The sequence below is a fragment of the Myiozetetes cayanensis genome, unplaced genomic scaffold (genome assembly GCF_022539395.1).
Source record: "Myiozetetes cayanensis isolate MyiCay16 unplaced genomic scaffold, myiCay2020 scf6-25, whole genome shotgun sequence".
Classification (NCBI taxonomy): Eukaryota; Metazoa; Chordata; class Aves; order Passeriformes; family Tyrannidae; genus Myiozetetes; species Myiozetetes cayanensis.
Genome location: NW_026087853.1, coordinates 32,648,036 through 32,667,629, shown reverse-complemented (window position 1 = coordinate 32,667,629; position 19,594 = coordinate 32,648,036). Strand labels below are relative to the sequence as shown.

The 19,594-nt window shown below is 42.1% G+C and overlaps 1 protein-coding gene across 6 annotated transcripts in view; it reads left to right on the top strand.

Moving 5' to 3' along the window:
* ACTN1 (actinin alpha 1) overlaps positions 1 to 13,043 on the top strand; it is an 86,996-nt gene extending 73,953 nt beyond the window's left edge. For 3 of the 6 annotated variants that reach the window (XM_050335152.1, XM_050335153.1, XM_050335154.1), the window contains 9 exons: positions 659 to 767; positions 1,255 to 1,395; positions 3,334 to 3,516; positions 4,235 to 4,369; positions 5,193 to 5,372; positions 6,299 to 6,445; positions 8,637 to 8,702; positions 10,168 to 10,326; positions 12,151 to 13,043. In XM_050335152.1, coding sequence (XP_050191109.1) covers positions 659 to 767; positions 1,255 to 1,395; positions 3,334 to 3,516; positions 4,235 to 4,369; positions 5,193 to 5,372; positions 6,299 to 6,445; positions 8,637 to 8,702; positions 10,168 to 10,326; positions 12,151 to 12,309 — 1,279 coding nt within the window. In that variant the 3' untranslated portion in view covers positions 12,310 to 13,043. Of the gene's footprint in view, positions 1 to 658; positions 768 to 1,254; positions 1,396 to 3,333; positions 3,517 to 4,234; positions 4,370 to 5,192; positions 5,373 to 6,298; positions 6,446 to 8,013; positions 8,095 to 8,636; positions 8,703 to 10,167; positions 10,327 to 12,150 lie in introns of all 6 variants that reach the window. The other 3 variants (XM_050335150.1, XM_050335149.1, XM_050335151.1) reach the window with 2 other exon arrangements.
* The last annotated feature ends 6,551 nt before the right edge of the window (positions 13,044 to 19,594 follow it).

Below are 19,594 nucleotides of genomic sequence, written 5' to 3'. Positions count from 1 at the left end.
GACCACATGCTTCAGCTTGCCCCTGTACTCTCCTTTTCCCAACCATACTTTTACCAGCCTGTCTTCCATGAGTGCCAGCCTATAGATATGTCAGCAAAGCACTCCCTGTCAGGCATATAGGAGAGACCTACACTTTTATTTAGAGATTGTCCTAAATAAATTTATTGGATTGTGTAATTAATAATTCCTTGCCACCTGTGCTATGCAAATCTTATAACAATCTTAGAAGTTTCTTAGCATTCCTGATAAAATCTTTGCTTTCCATTCTGATGTACAAGATGCAGGTGGTTAGCCTGCATAATGTTCTTAAGCAGAATGCAGGAGCAGATTGCTCTGCTCATAATCTGCTTATTCCCCGTTAGAGCAAAAGTCTGTACTCCCTTCCCCCAGTGCCAGGTTATTCCCATCAGGTAGCCAGCCTCAGTGTTTGCTGAGGTCCTGGGTAGCCCTGTTCTGTGCTGTATGATGTATATACTATAACATACAGTGTCTCCAAAACTAAATACTGACATCTTCCTGACTCACTTTATTTGCAGAGACCATGAACATTGTGTCTGAATCTGTCCTCAAGACCGATCAAGATTTTTAATGAGTTTCTCTTATTTCTCCACAATATCTTTATTTGACTTCTTGTCATTTTTTCCCCCACCTGTTATAGTGAGCTGGATTATTATGACTCTCCCAGCGTCAATGCCAGGTGCCAGAAGATCTGTGATCAGTGGGATAATCTGGGTGCCCTAACCCAGAAACGTAGAGAAGCCTTGGAGGTGAGACATATTACAAGTTGAACCTTCGGGATTATGTGGGTAGGTCATTTGTGGGAAGGAAGCTGATGTGGGTACAAGTAATTTCAGCTCACTTGTGAACATCCTGGACTGTAAACAAGGGCTACATTTGAGTATATTTAGGCTGGTTTTCTCCAGCCCAATTATGGTACCATTTGTTTGCTCAGGCTATTGATTTATTTCTACTTTTTTTGTGTATTTTGTCATCTCGCTCTGCTTGAAAAGACTGCCTTTATTTTGTTTTATTTCAAAGAATCTCAGATTTATTTTATTTCTCTCACAGGAAAAAAATCTGTCCTGTGTGTAATCTCTTATAGCAGAGAGATTTTTAGTGTAGTGCTATCCTGGGAACACCAAAAAGGTCTGAAAAGAAGGAGCAGCTCAGACAACTCATAGATCTATGTGATTATTCTTCTCTAACCTCTTTCCTGATTTTCTTTTTTTTTTTTTTTTTTTTGTGCATGCCCAGAGGACAGAGAAGTTACTGGAAACAATTGACCAGTTGTACCTGGAATATGCCAAACGAGCTGCCCCTTTCAATAACTGGATGGAGGGGGCCATGGAGGACCTGCAGGACACATTCATTGTTCACACCATTGAGGAGATCCAGGTACAGAGCAGTCATTTGCACCAGTTAGGCAGGGATAGAGAGAAGCTGGAGAAGTTGAGGGTCTCCTGGATTCAGAGTAGTGATGAATTTGTAGGTGATGCTTTGGTGCTTCTGCTCTATTGAGTTAGCCTTACCCAGAGAAACAAAAATTAGTCTGTTTTTCCTTGATTTTGTCCAAAAACCTGGATCTGAATAGGTATGAAACAGACACCATTCTAGCTGGACACAACAAACTGAAAGCAGATTTTTCAGTGTAATTCCAGAGTCATATTAATGGAAACCTGAAAATAGAATCTTTTTGGGTCTTGTGGAATTTTTCTTAACCCACATGAGCAAAACTTTGTGCTACTCTTGGGGTTTGCAGGTCAGTTCTCCCATGTAATGTCACATCTGGGTCATTAGGTCCTATGTGATAGGATGTGCCATGAGGACAGTTGTTGAGCTGCCTGCTGATTTTTGGTACTGAGCACAAGAAAAATCAGAATTGACCACTTTGGTCCTGAATTACCATTTGAAAATAAAGTTGTCTTGCCTCCTGTAAGACAAAGACAGCATCTTAGTTTTTCCCCTTCTGAAAGGGTGTTAGGAAAGCAAGGTAATTTTCAAATCTTAGAGAGCAGGAATTACTCTTTCCTGGATTTCAGTGGGGACTTGTCTTTCTCCTTTCTCCTGCTTGACTGGCTTATGCAAAGAATCCAAGTCAGCTCTTTGCCAGAATGGTGGACAGCAGTGTGACCATCAGTGAGGCAGCAAATGGGAGACCAACAAGGAACACTATGCAGCCAGGGGGCGGAGGAGAAGTGACATAGTTACTGAGCTGCTAGTTGTTTCTTCCATCCTTCTCTCCTGAACAAAGGTTCATTAAGTCCTTCATAATGCAGAACAAACCTAAACAGCATTTAAACACTGCTGTTATCTCTTTGTGACTGTTTGCAATATCTTTCCCAGCCCCCTATGCTTGTATTACATCTCCATAGCCTCTGCAGCAGCTGCAAAGTAATGAGTCACCAAGTAAGGAAGGAATTTTACAAAAAGTAGTTGCAGTGAGTGTGTTGTGAGAGATAGTGGTTAATCATGTGGTTTACTTTCATTCCCTCTTCTGTCCACACTGTTCCCTCAGTTATCCCTGCACACACCTTTTTCCCATTCATTTTGCTGCCTCTTTCCCTGCATTTGGTTCCCTAGACTTGATCTTCTAGGTTGCTAGGATGAAGGCCTGTAGAAGCAGTGGAAGATGAGCTAGGACTAACTGGCTCGTCAACTGTCCACAAACTACCAGCAAGCATGCCCGAACCATCAGTCCTTGGAGTACAGCCTGGGCACCACAGCAAGTCGGGGAGCAGAAAGGACCTGCTATGTTCAGGGAGAAGGAGCTGTTTTCCAACAGCAGGAGTGTGTGTTGCCTGTGCAAGTTTGCTGTTGACTGGAAGACCTTCGCCTGGTTCTATCTGACTCTGATCAGACTGAGTCTGACTCCTGCTACTCATCTGGAGTTACCTTGGGCATAGAATAAGTGCATATTTAGTGGGAGAACAAAAACATGGCTCATTTAAACTATTAAGACATGACTGTTTTATAGCAATGGTAGTAGTCAGATCTTCCCAAGAGGGCTGACAGGCAGTTACTGAGCAGTGTTGGAAAAATAGTTCCCTCTAACTTATGAGACAGAATTATTCCCCAATTTTTTGGTATGTGATCTCTGTCACTGGTCATTGTGGGACAGAAACAGGGGGAAAACAAGACTTCATATCATTTAACTACTTAAAACAGCCCATTTAGTGATGCTGAGAGAACCTGAAAAGTGTATTAGAGTAGGCTGCTTTGTATCCTGGGAATATGTAAGCTTTTGCAGTCACTTCTGCAGGGACCCATTTGCTGAAGAGGTTATTCCATAAGTAATGCTCTTACCCTCCCTTTACTGCTGCCTTCCTTCTGCAGGGCTTGACCACAGCTCATGAGCAGTTCAAAGCCACGTTGCCAGATGCCGACAAGGAGCGACAGGCCATTCTGGGAATCCACAATGAAGTCTCAAAGATTGTCCAGACATACCATGTCAACATGGCAGGAACGAATCCTTACACTACCATCACCCCACATGAGATCAATGGCAAATGGGAACATGTGAGTTCTTTTCAGTCGTGCAAGTTAGTGGGAGAGGATGTCACTGCTCAACCACTGGGGCCCCAGGAAACTGGATTATTTACTCTGCAGTTACCCTCTCATGTTTACTGCTGACTTTAGTGGGGTTTTGTCATTTGTTTTTGGTTCAATTGCCATGTGCTTGGAAAGTGGAAGAGATCTTTGATACAAGTGCCTGAGGTGTTTCAACCCCTTTTACATGCTATTTTTAAATGAAAGATGCTAAATTTAAAAGCTTTGAGGTTTTCAGTCTTCAGTTGACCTGCAAGTAAGTATAACAGCATCCTTTGTCACCATTCAACTCCTCAGATGTTTTATTTCCACAGCCAGGTAGCCTTTCTTTGCTGTAATCCTAAAAGAGCAGGTACTGTCCATAGTAGTTGTGGTGATGATTCTTACTACCAAACAAAATCACCAAAGTGAGATCTGAACCGAGTCGTGCAACTCAGTTAATACAAGCCACTAAAAACACAACTACTGAATGGAAGCCTCTTCTGGTCTTCCGTGTCTGCAGATGAGTTTGCAGTGTGCATCCTACGGTGGATAGCATTCCCATTCCATGTCCACCGTGACTTAAACCATACAACTGTTTGTTTTCAGTGCAAACAGCCACTCTTCCCTCCCGTGTGGCATACTCTACATTTACTGTACATGTGCCTTTGTGTGTCTAAACTGCACACTTTTTTATGCTTTGCTGTAGGTGCGGCAACTGGTTCCCAGAAGGGATCAGGCCCTGATGGAAGAACATGCTCGCCAACAGCAAAATGAACGACTTCGTAAACAGTTTGGTGCACAGGCCAATGTCATTGGACCCTGGATCCAGACCAAGATGGAGGTAGTGCTTTGCAAATTTTGAAACAGTCTGTTTTCCTTTGTGATCTTCACTGATATTCTTATCCTTGGTTTTTCTTGACCACTGTCACAGCCATTCTTTCTTTCAAGTTGCAGTAAGAGAAACATCATAGAAAATACAAAGAATCCCAAGATTCATATCGATTACTGAAGTGCTTGTACTTTTCTCCCCCTAACTCTGTAGTACCAGACAAAAAACATGACTTAAGATGGGGAACACTGGTATTTTAAGATTTGTGTTTATATGCAAACTCTAGATCAGAGACATAGTTTGTGTAATTGCTTTCACAGTAATGGTCTTGATCCACATGACAAAATAAATACAATTAGCATAGCAAATATCTGCAGAGGAGACATTTTTAAGGGAGATCTCTTTTTAGGTAAGATTTGAGTTGAAGCCATTGGAGTTGATGAAATGTGAGAATATGAAGCTATTACTGGTGGCAGAAGCTAGAAAGAAGAGAGCGATTACAGAAAGGTGTCTGTAGGAAGGGACTAAGTAGCAGACAGCACACCAGAAAAAGATCTGGCTTGGTACACTACTAGCTTATGGACTGCAGTTTCCTTTTCTTATGTATCCTTGTGTTAGACACATCTTATGTGATTCACCTCACTTGGAAAATGTTTAGGGCTCTGCTAAATTTTTTGCTGACACTGTCTCATCTTATGTGAAGTAACTGCTCCATGAGATTATTTTTTTTTGAATCATCATCCTGTGTGAGAGTGAAATTGCTGCAATAAATGTCAAGCATGTTGAGGCTTGTCCTTTCAGCGGAGTCTTAACTCCTTTGACTTTGCCAATGCAGGAGATTGGCCGCATTTCAATAGAGATGCACGGGACCCTGGAGGACCAGCTCAACCACTTGCGGCAATATGAGAAAAGCATCGTGAATTACAAACCAAAGATTGACCAGTTGGAAGGAGACCACCAGCTGATCCAGGAAGCGCTTATCTTTGACAACAAGCACACCAACTACACCATGGAGGTAAATGTTTTGGCTGCAGATTAGACACCCTCATCTGATGTGGCCAGGTGGCGTCAGTAACATCTAGCTCGGGCAAAGTGTTGTGGTTCTTAGGAAAATGGAGAGCTTGACAACGTGGCCAAGCATGCAACAACACGTCACTGAATTCCATTTTTGCCTTGCTGTACTTCATGCCAACCCATTCCAATGCACTTCCAAGTACAGACAACAGAAACAATCTGAATGAGATCAATAGTATTGCTTTAAAAATTGTCAGGTCTCATTTTTCCTGCCACCCTATTGTGGCAGCCTATTAGCTGGGATCAGAAAGGGAAGTGCTGATGATTTTGAGCTGCCACAGCCTGGCAGAAGAAAAAAGTCCAACAGAAGTTTTTTAAATCTGAGACTGGATTTCTGTTGACAATGTTAGGTTTCTTGGGAGCAATCTGAGTTCAACATGAGTCCAGCAGAACACAGACAGCCTTTGAAACTTGTCTTTTGGTTTCTGACCAGCTCTCCGTTAAGCAGCAGGAGAGGCAGTAGAGCACCAGTGTCTTCCAAGCACTGTGTTTTATTTATTTTCTTGGTAAGGAGGGTTTTTTGCTTAACTAAGTCCTAGAAGCACCGGGTTTGCTTCTCATTTGTGTTAAAGGCCCCTCATTTGTGTTGGGAGCCTTTCTGACCAGGTGAAAGAACTTTGCAATAAGACCAAGTCTTTCTTAAGGTCAGGAATTGGCCTCCTCAGTATTTTTTTAGGTCAAAATTCAGATTTTAAACATCTGTCTGGCTCACACTGCAGATGTGAAGGAAGCTTTTGTGAGAAAATGGACTTCTGCCTTGGACACTAGGGTCATTTAATTTGCAATAAGTAGCACATTTGATCCACTGGCCTCAGAGGCTGAAGAGCAACTTCTTAATTTTAAAATTGTCCTGACTTCTTTTTCCAGCATATCCGAGTGGGCTGGGAACAGTTACTAACAACAATTGCTAGAACCATCAATGAAGTGGAAAACCAGATTCTGACCCGTGATGCCAAAGGAATCAGCCAGGAGCAGATGAATGAGTTCCGGGCTTCTTTCAACCATTTTGACAGGGTAAGTCAGTGCTGACTGGCTTGGTAAGCTACAAGCTTCCATGTAGACTACACAGTGCAATAAAAACAAGCAGTCACTGTGACAAAATAAGATCAATAGAAGACGTTTTATTCTTAAAAATACTGTCAAGTAGTCACTTTCTGTGAAGAATGCCAAGTGATCATTAGTCTGGGAGAACTGTGTCTTCACAGGAAACTGCTAAGTTTCCTGATAAAGCGAAAGTATGGAAAGGTTTGAAGGGTTTTTTAGGTAATTAGACTTCTATGCCATCTTCTCCAGAGAGCAGATTATTATCTTGATTTATAAAGTTCTTTAGACCATCTGTTCTCCACTCTGATATGCCATCTCTGGTATGTCTTGTATATGATCTCTGGTATATCTGAGGGCAGCCTGCCCTCAGAGATTGGCAACTCTTTCAAATTGCTTAACACTGGCTATTTCAGCCCTTCTCTAGCTATCTAAGAAAAATACACCATGGCTTCTTTTCTTAGAAGAGGGAACCATAAAGTCCTATAGATTTTAATTTTGACCTTCATATCATTTGCCCCTTCCATCACAACAGTGTGAATGATACTGCAGATAGAACATGAGTTTCCCACCTTCAACTGGCTATTTGATTTAGACATTGACTTTAAAAGCTGATTTTTTTGAGGAAAGTCACTTAAAATTGACCCTACCATCCTGTCTGTAGCTTCCTTGATCTGGCCAGAGATGGTGGCAGCAGGCAGGGGCTCTTTAGTGTTTGGAGGCTGTCCTGAGCTAAAATGCTGCAGGATGGATGGCGATTCTTAATTCATGTTGTAGCTTGTGTGTTGTTTGACTGGTATATCCAAACACTGGGGGAGTGGGCAATAAGCAAAAGGAAAAGCAGCTGCCAAGCCATGTTGTGCTGTGCTGTACATCCGTGCTGTTTGCAGAGCTGAGCACTTGAAATAGCTTTGCCAGTCAAAGCTCCACCTCATGTGCAGGTCTCGTAAATACAGCCATAATGCTGCTGCCCTGAGCTTCAGCTGTTTTTCTTTGTCTATTCCTGAGGTGCCCTGACAGCTAAGCTTCCCTGGGTGTGTTGCCAAACATACCTGCCCTCACCTACTCCTTTTAGTGGAACTTTTGACTATAAGATTAAGGCAATGCTTCCCACTGCCTCTGCCTGCTTACCTGCACTCCGGGTTACTAGTGAAACACAGGGCTTTTGACACTGGATAACAAGCAGTGATGCAAGTGATTCACTTGGGAGATTGATATCTTGAGGCTTCTGAGCGTTGACTGTTTTTGTCATTCAAATGCTCTCAAGATGGGATGAGCTCTCTGAGAAGGAACTGTTCCAAGAGCATTTATAGCACATCCTGAAATGTCAATGTGATATCTAATGTTGTGCACTTTTATTTTTCTTCCCTGTCTTTCTATCTGCATGTCATTCTTCCTCTCCCTCTCTCCTCACCCACTGCATGGTGCACCTATTTGTTGTCCTTTCACCTCCCTTTGAACTTCTCTGTGTCTCCCTTCTGCCCCACACCGTCACCCCACTGGCACTGCATGTCCTGCTGCCTGGCACACCGCATAACCAGGACCACTCCGGCACACTTGGCCCTGAGGAATTCAAAGCCTGTCTCATCAGCTTGGGTTACGATATTGGAAACGATGCACAGGTACTGAATGCTAGTGGTGAACGCAGACAGATATTAAACTGTGAAAAAATAACAGTTTTTTCCTTTCTTTTCTTGTTTGTCTTAATCCCTCATTGTTGTTCTTGTGTTGGACTATATATACATCACTTTTCTATACTGCTTCCTCTCTAAATGTACTTTGATATGTATTCCATTTTAATTCCCTACTTTTTTGTCTTGGGAGAATTCCTTTTATGTCTTCAAACCATTCCATTTACTTCTTTATGACTTAAAACTTTTCTTGTCTATCCCTCAATCTGTCTTCCTTGATATCTTTATTCCTTTTCTTCATCATCAATATGTTTCTTGGGTGTAAACAATTCCATGTCCAAACCCTCCTTTGCTTCTTCATGATGTCATAAACTACCTTTCCTCTATTGTCTTTCGTTGTCCTGTAAATCCTTTCTTCCATCTTATCCCTGCTGAATCTCATTCTTTGTAATGTCTCCTATGGGTTCACTTCTCCCTGGACTGGTCTCCCTTTTCTCTCTTGGCTTTTTCCATCTTTGTATCATTCCCTGTAGAAGAAGACTGGTATGATGGATTGTGAAGATTTCCGAGCCTGCCTTATCTCCATGGGTTACAATATGGTAATGTAGAGCCCTCTGTCACTCCTATTCAAAGTGGTTCTTTTAGGCACCTTCAAAAATAAAGGGAGAATCTGTAGTGAATCAAGGTAAATATAGCCTTATTTTCCAGTATTATCAGCAATGGATGTTAGATCTAATTTTAGTTTTACATGTAAAATTCCTGTCTCATAGTGGTGGCTAAGGGTAAAAAAAATGGAAATTAGTGTCTAATTCCTGTTGTTCAAATAAAAATTGTATTTATCAAACTGTGTAGATACCAGTGGAAGGAACAATAAACCTCCTCATATTTGTACTTGCATTCTGCACAGCACACACAATCTCCCCCAGCCCTGAGTATCAGTTGAACTTATTGTGAAGTGTATACAAGACCTCATTTCTGAATACACTCAAAACACTGCTCCTCTCATTCCTACCATTTGTTCAAGTTCCAGTCATTCTCCCCATGACTTTTCCTCACGAGAGTACCTGAATATTCAGAGAAGTAACATGTGGCACCTCGAGAGGTATGACAACTAATAGAAAGAGCTTCACCAAAGACTGATGCTCACCAAAGGGCAGAAGAGTGCAAACATAATCAGCTGCACTCTTGGTGTCTTTGCTCCTGATACAAAGCAAAGCAGTGTTTAATCATCTTACTCGTCAGCCCAGGATAAAAACAGACTCTTCAGTGTAGCATGCCAAGACACGATAACATTTGATTAAGTGCCTTAATTACTCTTGAAGGTATACTATTCTAGATGTGTTAGGAGAACCTGTTCCCAGCAGAAGACTTGACTCTGCTCTGCCCTCCTTACTCGGGAAGGAGGAAGTCCCAGGGATGAGAATAGATGATCTTGGTTTATATGCAAAAAGGAATGCAAAAGCCTGCACTGCAATGTCTTGGCTTCTGTAGCAAAACTTTGCTGAAGGATCTTCCCTGTAAAAACTACTTCCCTGGGCCACTCCAGATATCCAAGTCCTTCTTTCCAAAGCTGCCTAGTAAATGCGAGTAAGGTAACTATGAAATACCCCAGAGACATTTCTCTGGTGGTTTCTGTTCTGTCAGCTGAAGAAAACTGTAAAACTTCTCTTTAAGTAAATGAAAGTAAAAGGATTTGAGGAGTGAAGATCTTCCAATACTGCTACAGACATCTGGCACAACATGTAGAGAGAAATTTGGGTCTTCCTCTGAAGTCTGTATGATACTGTTCCATGATAGGAGCATTGTCCTAGAGCTAGATGGAGCAGGATGTTATCCTAGGGCACAGTTGACAATATTTTATTCCAAAGGACGAATGAGCGGGAAGCATTTGTACACAACAGCAAGCTAAAAAAGAACATCCTGATTAAAAAAAAAAAAAAAAATAGGTGGTTTCTATTTGGCTTTGTTTTTCTAGCTGTGAGATGTGCTGCTGAACGGTTTCTCCTCACTTTCGTAGCACTGCTGCCCAAATGTCCAGGCTTACATAACTCTCTTGTTCCCCAGGGAGAGGCAGAGTTTGCCCGCATCATGAGCATTGTCGACCCTAACCGTTTGGGTGTAGTGACGTTCCAGGCCTTCATCGACTTCATGTCCCGGGAAACAGCAGATACTGATACTGCTGACCAAGTTATGGCTTCCTTCAAGATCCTGGCTGGAGATAAGGTCAGGCTCCACACCTTCATTTCCTGCGTCTGCATGGCTCCTGCTTTCCTTTTTCTCTCTTGTCTCCGAGAGAAAGTGTTGAGGGAAGCACTCTCCAGTGTGGATGGTGTTTTTACAGGAACATTCTGTAGTGCTGGAGGAGTGCGAGGTTAAAGCGTGGGTTAATGAGCAGCCTGCCAAGGCACTCAAAAGTCCTGTTCGGCTCTCAGTCAGAACTTTGCTGCCCACTCTTGCTTTAAAATTTTAATTAAGAGCTTGGTCGCAATTTGTTGTTTTAAAATGAACAAGTTCAACAGATGGTTCTTGATTAGTCCTGAAAACTATTAATTACTGACAACTGTAAACTTGAGATGACCTTTCTCAGATATACATGTGTCACAATCAGTTGTTATACAACCAACAGATCTTCATTGAGGATGTGCTGTATCTGCAAGAGAAGCATCTTTTAATCATAAAAATTGGTCAAAAGTAGGAAAATTCAGGGGATGAGAAAAAAGTAATAATTTTCTGAATTTACATTATCAGTAGAAGCAGCTGACAAAAAAATGTAATCTTATTTTTCTTACATGCCCACTAATCTTTTATGTAACTGAACAAATAATATGTACATGTAACATTAAGATATCTCTATATTTGCTAATTATTTTATTTATCTCACATGAAAAGCTGGATACCACTTCTCAGATTGTAACGAGTTGCCCATAAATCCAGTACTGGTTTCCATGTTTCACTAAGAATCTTTTTGTAATCATGATGTAGAAACCCCTGATAGCTGTCCTTTAGACATCTACCTGGCTGAAGCCAGTTCTATTGTCTTTTGAGGCCTGAAAATTCCATGTTATTCAGATAAAGTAATCACTGAATAAATAGGTACTTTGGGATGCAGTATTACTTATTAACTCATTTACTCTGTACAGTACGTTAACTATACTTGTCAGGGTTTAATATGCTCTGGTGACTATAACATGAATCAGTATTTCATTATGAAGAAAAATACCTCTTACCCTGTCATTAAACAGAAAAGCAGGGAAAAAAAATAAGAAGTCACAGGAGGGAGAAGGATGGTGTGAAACCTGAACCACTGTTCAGACAGACTGCAAATGCCCATGAGTCAGTTAGCTAAAGACAACATACTGATTAGCAAACAGGCAACTACTGTTGCCTACTGCATGGAGAGAAGCCAAGCTAGCTTAGCTCAGTGCAGTGAGTCTCCAAAAGTCGAATTTCCATAAGTTTTGCTTGCTTATTAAAAATGTCCACAGTGAAAGGCGAGGATTGTTGCTGGAACTTGTGGAAGCAATACAAAGTGTTTGCTTGTCTGCTGCCTGCATTGGTGCCACCAGCAAGAGCTAGTGGGGATGGCCCCTTTCCTTATTCTGAAGAGAGGAAATGGTAACTCACAAACAGCACAAACAGCACAAACAGCTGTTACCTCCTGCTGGCGAGGGACAGCATCCAAATTATATTACTGCTTCCTCACATTTGCTTTCAGTGGGACCTCCTCTGTCAACAGGAAGGCACAGTCTTAAACTAACAAGTTTCCTTACTTACCTCCAGGTGTTTTCTTTAGGTGCTCTGGCATCTCTCCTGCAAAACCAAATTTTCTCTCTACCGTAAAAACCACCTCCTTGTCCATATGGTAGGGAGCGAGTGCATGTCCTCCCAAGGCGTAGGCGCAGAGAGCTCTCTGTGTGGGTGTGTGTCCCCAGTGTAGTTGTTGGGGTCCTGTCCCTGAGTGTTGTCTGCTGCCCTGGGTGGCTGTCCCTCCAAGGAAAGTCAGTTTTGTGAAAGTAACAACTGCCTTATCATTTGTTCTCGTTGCAGAACTACATCACTGTGGATGAATTACGGCGGGAACTGCCTCCTGATCAAGCTGAATATTGCATTGCTAGAATGGCACCCTACAATGGCCGTGATGCTGTACCCGGTGCCCTGGACTACATGTCCTTCTCCACAGCGCTCTATGGCGAAAGTGACCTTTAACTTTTTTTCTCTCCCACCACACGCTCCCTCCCCTCTCCCCCGTCCAACATGCCCTACTTTCTCTTTGCAAAGCAACCTCTGCTCCGCTCTTTTTTGTGTTACCCTGTTTTGCTTCAGATAATCGATCACATTTTTAAGTAGGGGGGGAGGACATTGACACGGCACCGCCTACCTTGCCCTTGAAATAACAGTTTACAAAATTATTTTGTGCAAAAAAGTTACGTTTTAAAAAGAACAGACATATTTTATTATAGAAAAGGTATTTTTCTCCACCAGATTGAAACTTAAAAAGAAAATGTTAAAATATTGCACCAAATATTTTTTGTTGTGACATAGAAAGTCAAGCACAATGTTACATTCCATCCTTTCCAAAATGAACCAAACTATGACAAAACTCCACCTGTTCTGTTAACTATTACATTTGCATATGTCTCTCTTATCACGTTTATCTTGGGAGGGGGGAAGGCACACAAGTGCATGTATTTGCTGGTTCACTCATTTCATGAAGATATTTTATGATAAACTTTTGAAATTGCTGTGTTTTCTAGGGAAAAAATAATGTACACAGCTCATGTTTTCATATTTAATTAAAAAATACAATATGCCTCCTATGTTATCAGTGCACAACTTTTTTTGTTCCTGAGAGTTGTCTGGTTTCAGAACATGAAGCTTGAGAGTTGATAACTTTGATATTGCTTGTCACAAACCATATTAAAAGATTCTTGTGATAACAACTTTAGACTTTATTCATTTGTATAGTAAAATTGTTTAATCCTATTTAGTTTAAAACAACATGATGAAGAGAATCCAAACTTAATGTTTTTAATTGAAAATACACTACTTTTAAAGGTACACTTCACTGCCCCATAACCTTTCATTCTTACTGAGTGGTGTTGAAATTTTCACAGCTTTCTGACCACTTTAAATCCCTGGTACACCCATATCTCTAGGAACAATGTTCTTGTTATTCCTTGAAAACCAAGACAGAATTAGTTACTAGATCTGTACAAACAACCACCATGGCTTGAACCTTCTATGAAAAGTTAATACATTGTTCCATGCTCAGCCCTGAATATCTTGCTGGTTTTGACACCACATCTTTTGACATCATAAATTCCTCTAGAGATCATCCTTCTGTTCAACATAGAAAAGAAACCAGCCTTAAGAACAACTCCTTTGGGACTTGTAGTGAGTCATGTGCCTGAAAATCAGCAAAGGAAGCAGCTAATCCTTCCAGCCATCTCATATTACAGGTGCATTTCCTGCTCTCCCACAACGTTTTTAGGGAACACAGGGTCAGGAGCAAAAACTACATTACTGCTTCATGACGTGTTTCAAGTGTTTTATAGGTATAACTAGCTAAGTCCTGAATATGGCATTGTACGTGTTGGGTTGGGGTTCAGCACAGCTTTGTGGTTAATTCCTGACCTTCAGGAGGACACTGTAAAAATCACAGCAACGTGTTGTGATGTATCCCAACCTGACAGTATCTGCCTACTGTATCTGGGAGAGGGGATGCTAATATCTGTTACCACACTACTTACAGGAGACACCAAGATCTGTGTTCTCCTGTAGGCTGGATAACAAGTTTGTGGGGAGCATGGTAATAAATGCCATTTTGCTTCATACATAGAAAGGTCAGACTGTACTCACCACAGTTTGTCTTCAAAGGTGTAAGAAGAGACAGTTCATGTAACTTACTTATAATTGCATTGTTAATGAGGGCTGGAGATGAGCTGAAGCTGAGTTTCCTGTGTGTGAAACCCATGATACTGAGAAGTCTGCAGGGGTTGATATGAGTTGTCAGTAACATAGGACTTGCAGCCACGTCAGCATTTAATCCACTCTAGGCTTATTTTTAGCTATATCACTGCTACAAATTGGACTTCAAGGATATGGGATGTTTGGGAGTGGGATTCCATTGCCATGTGTTAATATACATAGCATAAGATATCGCTTTCAAACCTAAAACAGCAGAGAGGATGACTACAGGCCTGAGCAGATAATCTGTATTGAAGTTTGCCTCAGAATATCCATTGCCCTTGCTCTGATAAACCTCTTTCCTCTTCCACAGTAGCTATCTTGTCCTTGGTTTGTGGCACCTGAAAAAGGACATTTGCACTGTCAAAAAAATGGAGGATCTCTGTGTTGTACCCACTTCCAGAAGATGCAATGATACGTATTTTTAATACTTTTTTTAAATTTACGTAAGCAGTAAAACGGGGAGGGGGAGAAGGAAGGAGCAGAGTATCTGTTGGAATATGAAATGACCACTGTCTGGAGAAAAGATCCATATAATTTTGAAAAAGGGCTGCAAAAAGCATAGCTGTGCTGTGAGCCATCACCTCAGACCCAGTCTGCTACCACTCTGAGAATGGAGCCAATTTATTTTGAATGATCCTGGTGACCACTGGCAAGTCCATGCTTGGATATTCCAGAAGTCTTTATTAGAAGAGCAGTGGCAGCGTTGCACTGTGTGACCTGGTTTCACACAAAACCCCAGATGGGGGTAAGTATTCCTAGTTTTATGAGACAGAAAGAAGGTGGCTCATCACTGCTCACACCACAGATTGGTGGCAGTGTACTGTGAGGGTTCCAGCCTTGCTAATGTCACTCTGTTAGCACACCAGCACTGCATCCTTTGGTAAAGTTGAGGTGTCAACAGCATCAGAAAGGCCTTGCCTCTGCTTCTGAGTAGTTGAATAGAGTTAAAAATATTGACAACAGGTGTGCCTAGAATATATTGGTATTTCTTCTCAAGTGGCACGGCCTCTGACAAACTGGCTGGAGTTTACATGACCTGGTCTTTCTCTCTTGGCTGCAGATAAAGCCTCCCCATTCCCACCCCACACAAGGAGGAGTGCTGTGATGCTGCAAGATGTTCACCTTCCTCATATGCAGTACAAGATTTATCTTGCAACCATGTGGCCTAACAGTCTCTGGCAGTTAGTACACTGAAATTTGAAAACAGCTTTTGGTATTAGGCTCGTGGTTTTGCAGCTAACATGCCATTCTTTAGCCAAGTCCTGACATCAGCCTTGATGAAATTAATCTCTGGAAGCAGCTGTTTGCAGCTCAGTGACTGCCCCTTCCTCTGCCAAGAACAGAAGCAGCGGACAATCCACTTTAAGCTCACACCTTCCAATAACGGGTAGACCATTACTGTCAGTCTGCCATACTCTCTATTTTGAGGAATGGAAATTGAAATAATGCTTTTCCAAGAAATTAACCAAGAAATTCCTTTCATGACCGTTGATATCTTTGGCTGCTGAGATCTCAGTACCTGCCTCATCCTGTCTGTTTGAAACTACAGAGGCAAAAAACTCCAGTGCTCAAAAAACATGGGTCTGTGTTGACTGCCAGAATGTCAACCCCATTTCCAAAAGCCTCTCATACCTATCTTGTGACTGTGCATGTCTTCAGTGCTGCCAGCATCTGGTTTGGAACAAACTGGACGAGCAGAGCCAGGAGTCTCAGAAGACAATGAAAGGAAACTGGTCTGCAACCTTGAATGAACTTGGTTTCAAAGAAGTACTCATATATCCATGGAAATCCCATCCAGATTAATCAGACTTACTGGTCTTATCAGGGAAATAATGGAGAGGGCAAGGAATAAAGAGTGGCTGGGTGTTGTAATGGCTGTGAAAAGGGACAGCTCAAACTAAAATGACTTGTTAAGAAACCAGAATGCAGGTACCATTTTCATACCGTAACGAGAAGATTATTTGTACAACATTATTTGCACTACAGATGCTGGGTAGGACAGACTTATTCCACCCTTGTGGTAGCCAAGTACAAAGAAATCTTAATCGTGTTGAATTGATTAAACTGTTGAGGTGACTCTGGCTACTGAAAAGGTTGTTACTGTATAAATCCTTAAAATCCATTGCATTATCTCTAAGCTACTGGGAAAGTCTTAGCATAGTAAACATAGATTAGCGAAGGCCAGGACATGTCCTGATGCAAACAGGTAATCAGAACATTCCCCTTCAGGTACTGAGAAAATGTGCTCAATGCTGCAGTCAGTAGAGAAGTCAGCCATCATGGTGGATAAAGTTGGATGATTGCACTTTGTGTACAGGGAAGGATGTTCTCTAAAGCTATTTCAAGTAGATTTAAATCTCAGTAATTTAAATCCATTGGAAATGCAAGGACAAAAATAATCTTTTCTATATTCTGAGGACTCAGAGGCATTATAGACTACATCTCACCAATAAGATACTGAAATGGATTCCTCCTGTGTCTTTGAATACCATACAAGAGTCAGGTAATAGTTTCTCAGTTTTGTTCTCTGCTTTGATTTCTGGGACATACATGCAAAAAAAAAAGTTGGCAGAAACTGCAGCACCTCCCATTACTGTCTTATCTCTTCTCAGCAAGTCTGTTTGCACCTTATTGCTATTAGTCAGTAGTTCACATCCTGGTGACCTATTAAGCATTCAAGCAAAATCCTGAGGAACTCTCTAGCTATTGTCATACCTCAGTGACCCTGATCCTACTGCCTGGAAAAGCATGATCTCTCACTAGTGGTTTGGGAAACATCTAGTGCTATTCCCACTGTGCAGGTAAAGAAGGCACATGGGGGAAAAGGGCTAGGTGTCACTAGAAGGTAGAAATGCTAAGCCTGTATTTACAATTGCAATCCAAGCAGTCTCCGTTCAGCTGCTGCCCGACTCTGGAGGTACTGCTCCCTGTTGCACCTAAGCCTTCTCTGTACATCTATGTCTCTGCTTTGGGGCAGGTTTGGAGTGGGCCATTGAAACTGTTGGACACCTGGTCCCCTGTGACAGTTCTCTTTAGGGCCCAAGCACTCCCCTTGCAAATACCCCACATCACAATGTCCTGGGGGCCAAATCTCACCCTGGGTACAAAGACCAGTACAAACCCGCAAGACTGGTGGATTCCTTTGCAAAGTCTCGAGGTGGGTTTGCCACCCATTTGGTCTGTAAAAGCCTAATTGCCTAAAATACCTTCACATGAGGAGAGGAACACAAGTTCAATGTTTCATTCCTCCTTAGGATCCCTACCTCCCAGCCCTGTACCCTAACCAGGAGGAAACCTAATAGGCTGGGCCAGGGAGCATCTCCTCAGCCTCACTCTCTCTCTCTGAAGTAAATAAGCACTCAAGCAATAGGAGAGAAAGCATGAACCCATATCCTCATGGTTTAAGCAATCAGTTTGCAGAAAGAATGCTGCTTTTCTGTCCCTGACAGAGGTATTCTTTAGGTATTTCCTATTAAGCAGTCAAAGGATAAAGACCCTTAGGGTGGGAAACAGGCCCTAGGATGCTTCTCCCAGCACCCCAACTACTAGGTCTCTCCTTATACTTGCTCTTCCTCAGTTTTCCGCTCCATAGTGGCAAAATTTGAATGAGAGGAGCCTCCCTCCTTTACCAGCACAGGCTCACACTGTGGTTAGGACACTGGCGGGTGGGAGCCTGAATCTTCAAACTGAGGAAGACAGAAAACCCAAGCTTCTAGAGTAATGGGTATTTTAAACAATAGGCCATTTTACAAAATGTAGCTGTTGGTCTGAATATGTCTCTTGGCAGCCAAAGAAAAGAACAAGTCCTAGTTAGTCCTTGCTAGAAACAGATGTTGGCACTCTGAGACAAGACTGTGCTGTGGATCCCAAGTGGAACAAGGCTCTGATTTCCCAGCTGCAGAGAGGCATCTATACTGAGCAAGGGCAGGATATTTAGACCTACACATCTCCCCAGTGCTTCCTAGTGGCTTCTCATTCGTTCAGTAGCATGCAGGCATTTTTGGTCCTCAGATGTCCTGTACAAGACAGGTTTAGGTCTTGAATGGATTCTTTCTGGATGGCTGGCACCTGTTAGGTGCTACAGGGTTATTGTCTCCAGCCAGAAGTGACTTGCCTGTGGTCCTTAGCAAGGAGCTGAGCCCAGCTCTGTCACATTGCAGTCTAAGTGCTGCAGTCATCCTACAACTATTTAAAACCTTTTCCCAGACCATTCATCTAGTTCTTTAATTGCTATTGTGGCTTTTTGTATGACCCTGTGGCTTTCATTGTACAGATGAAAGATGAAACCAAGGACTACTTTAAACTGCAGAGTTAAAAAAGCATTTTATACCTTCTTTATTATTAAGCATATTCAAACATCACCACCACCGCTTTAATGAAGAATTCTCTCCTGCTACTTCTTACTTGAGTAGGCCATAGTACTAAATCTGTGGTACTGAGCCACAGCATCCTGCTTTCCGTCACAGAGAAAATAAAACGTCTTCTTCAGGGAAGTGAGAAAGCAGTTTATTTATCCCAGCAATAAACAGATTGTGGTTTTTAAGTATCCTGATTCCAGACAAGTATTTGTTTACATTTGTAGGTGTGCAGTCAGGACACTAATAGCTCCCCGTGGGCTTTCAGATGTGTTTCTGAGAGACCAATCTTTTAGTGCAACCAAAATAATGAGGGAACTAAAACACAGCTTTATTACTAAAGTTGTTTTTTTGCATGACAGCTTCCAGAAACACTACCCATACACTAGAGGCAATGCTACAGATTCTCCTAGTGATATATTTCATGCCTTTTACCACCCATGCAGAGTGTCCACAACCAAGAAAGGGAGAGCAGGACTCCAGCCCAGCTCAGGCACTGCTGGAACGGCCAGAGTTCCGTTTCAGACACACAGCTGCATTCTTTCCCACTGGCACAACTCCAGAGGCTGCAGAGATGCAGGATAAAAACGAAAAAGCTTTAATTGGGCTTCTAGTATGACATCTTCACTACTGCTGGTAACTCCAATCCCTATTACTCCCATACCATTCCAAGACTGCCACCTAAGGAGCTTTTTTCTGCTTCTGAGCTTCTTAGTGTGGCAGTTCAAGCACACAGGCACACAGAGACTCTTCTGCTGCTCTTGTAATAGTCCAGCTCTGCCACCTACATAAAATTTGCACAGAAAGTCACAGTGTTTCCATTTTGAGTGTCCAGGACAGTGTTATCAAATCAAGGAGTAAAACCAGCCTTACAACTGAACACTGTATTCAAAGTTGTAAGACATACTTGCACCAGCTACAGCTACCCACGTTTTCTTTTTTAAGCTCAGTTAGCTGTGTTCAGCTGTTACATTCCTCCATTTTCTTACTAAATAATAGTTCACATCAGCTGCCTTTTGATAAAAGTCAACAGCATCCTGGGCTGATTAATCAGAGCATTGGTGGAGGGTCAAGGGAGCTGATCTTGACCCTCTATGCAGCACTGGTGAGGCCACATCTGGAGTGTTGTGTCCACAAAAGAGACATGGACTTCGTGAAGCAAGTCC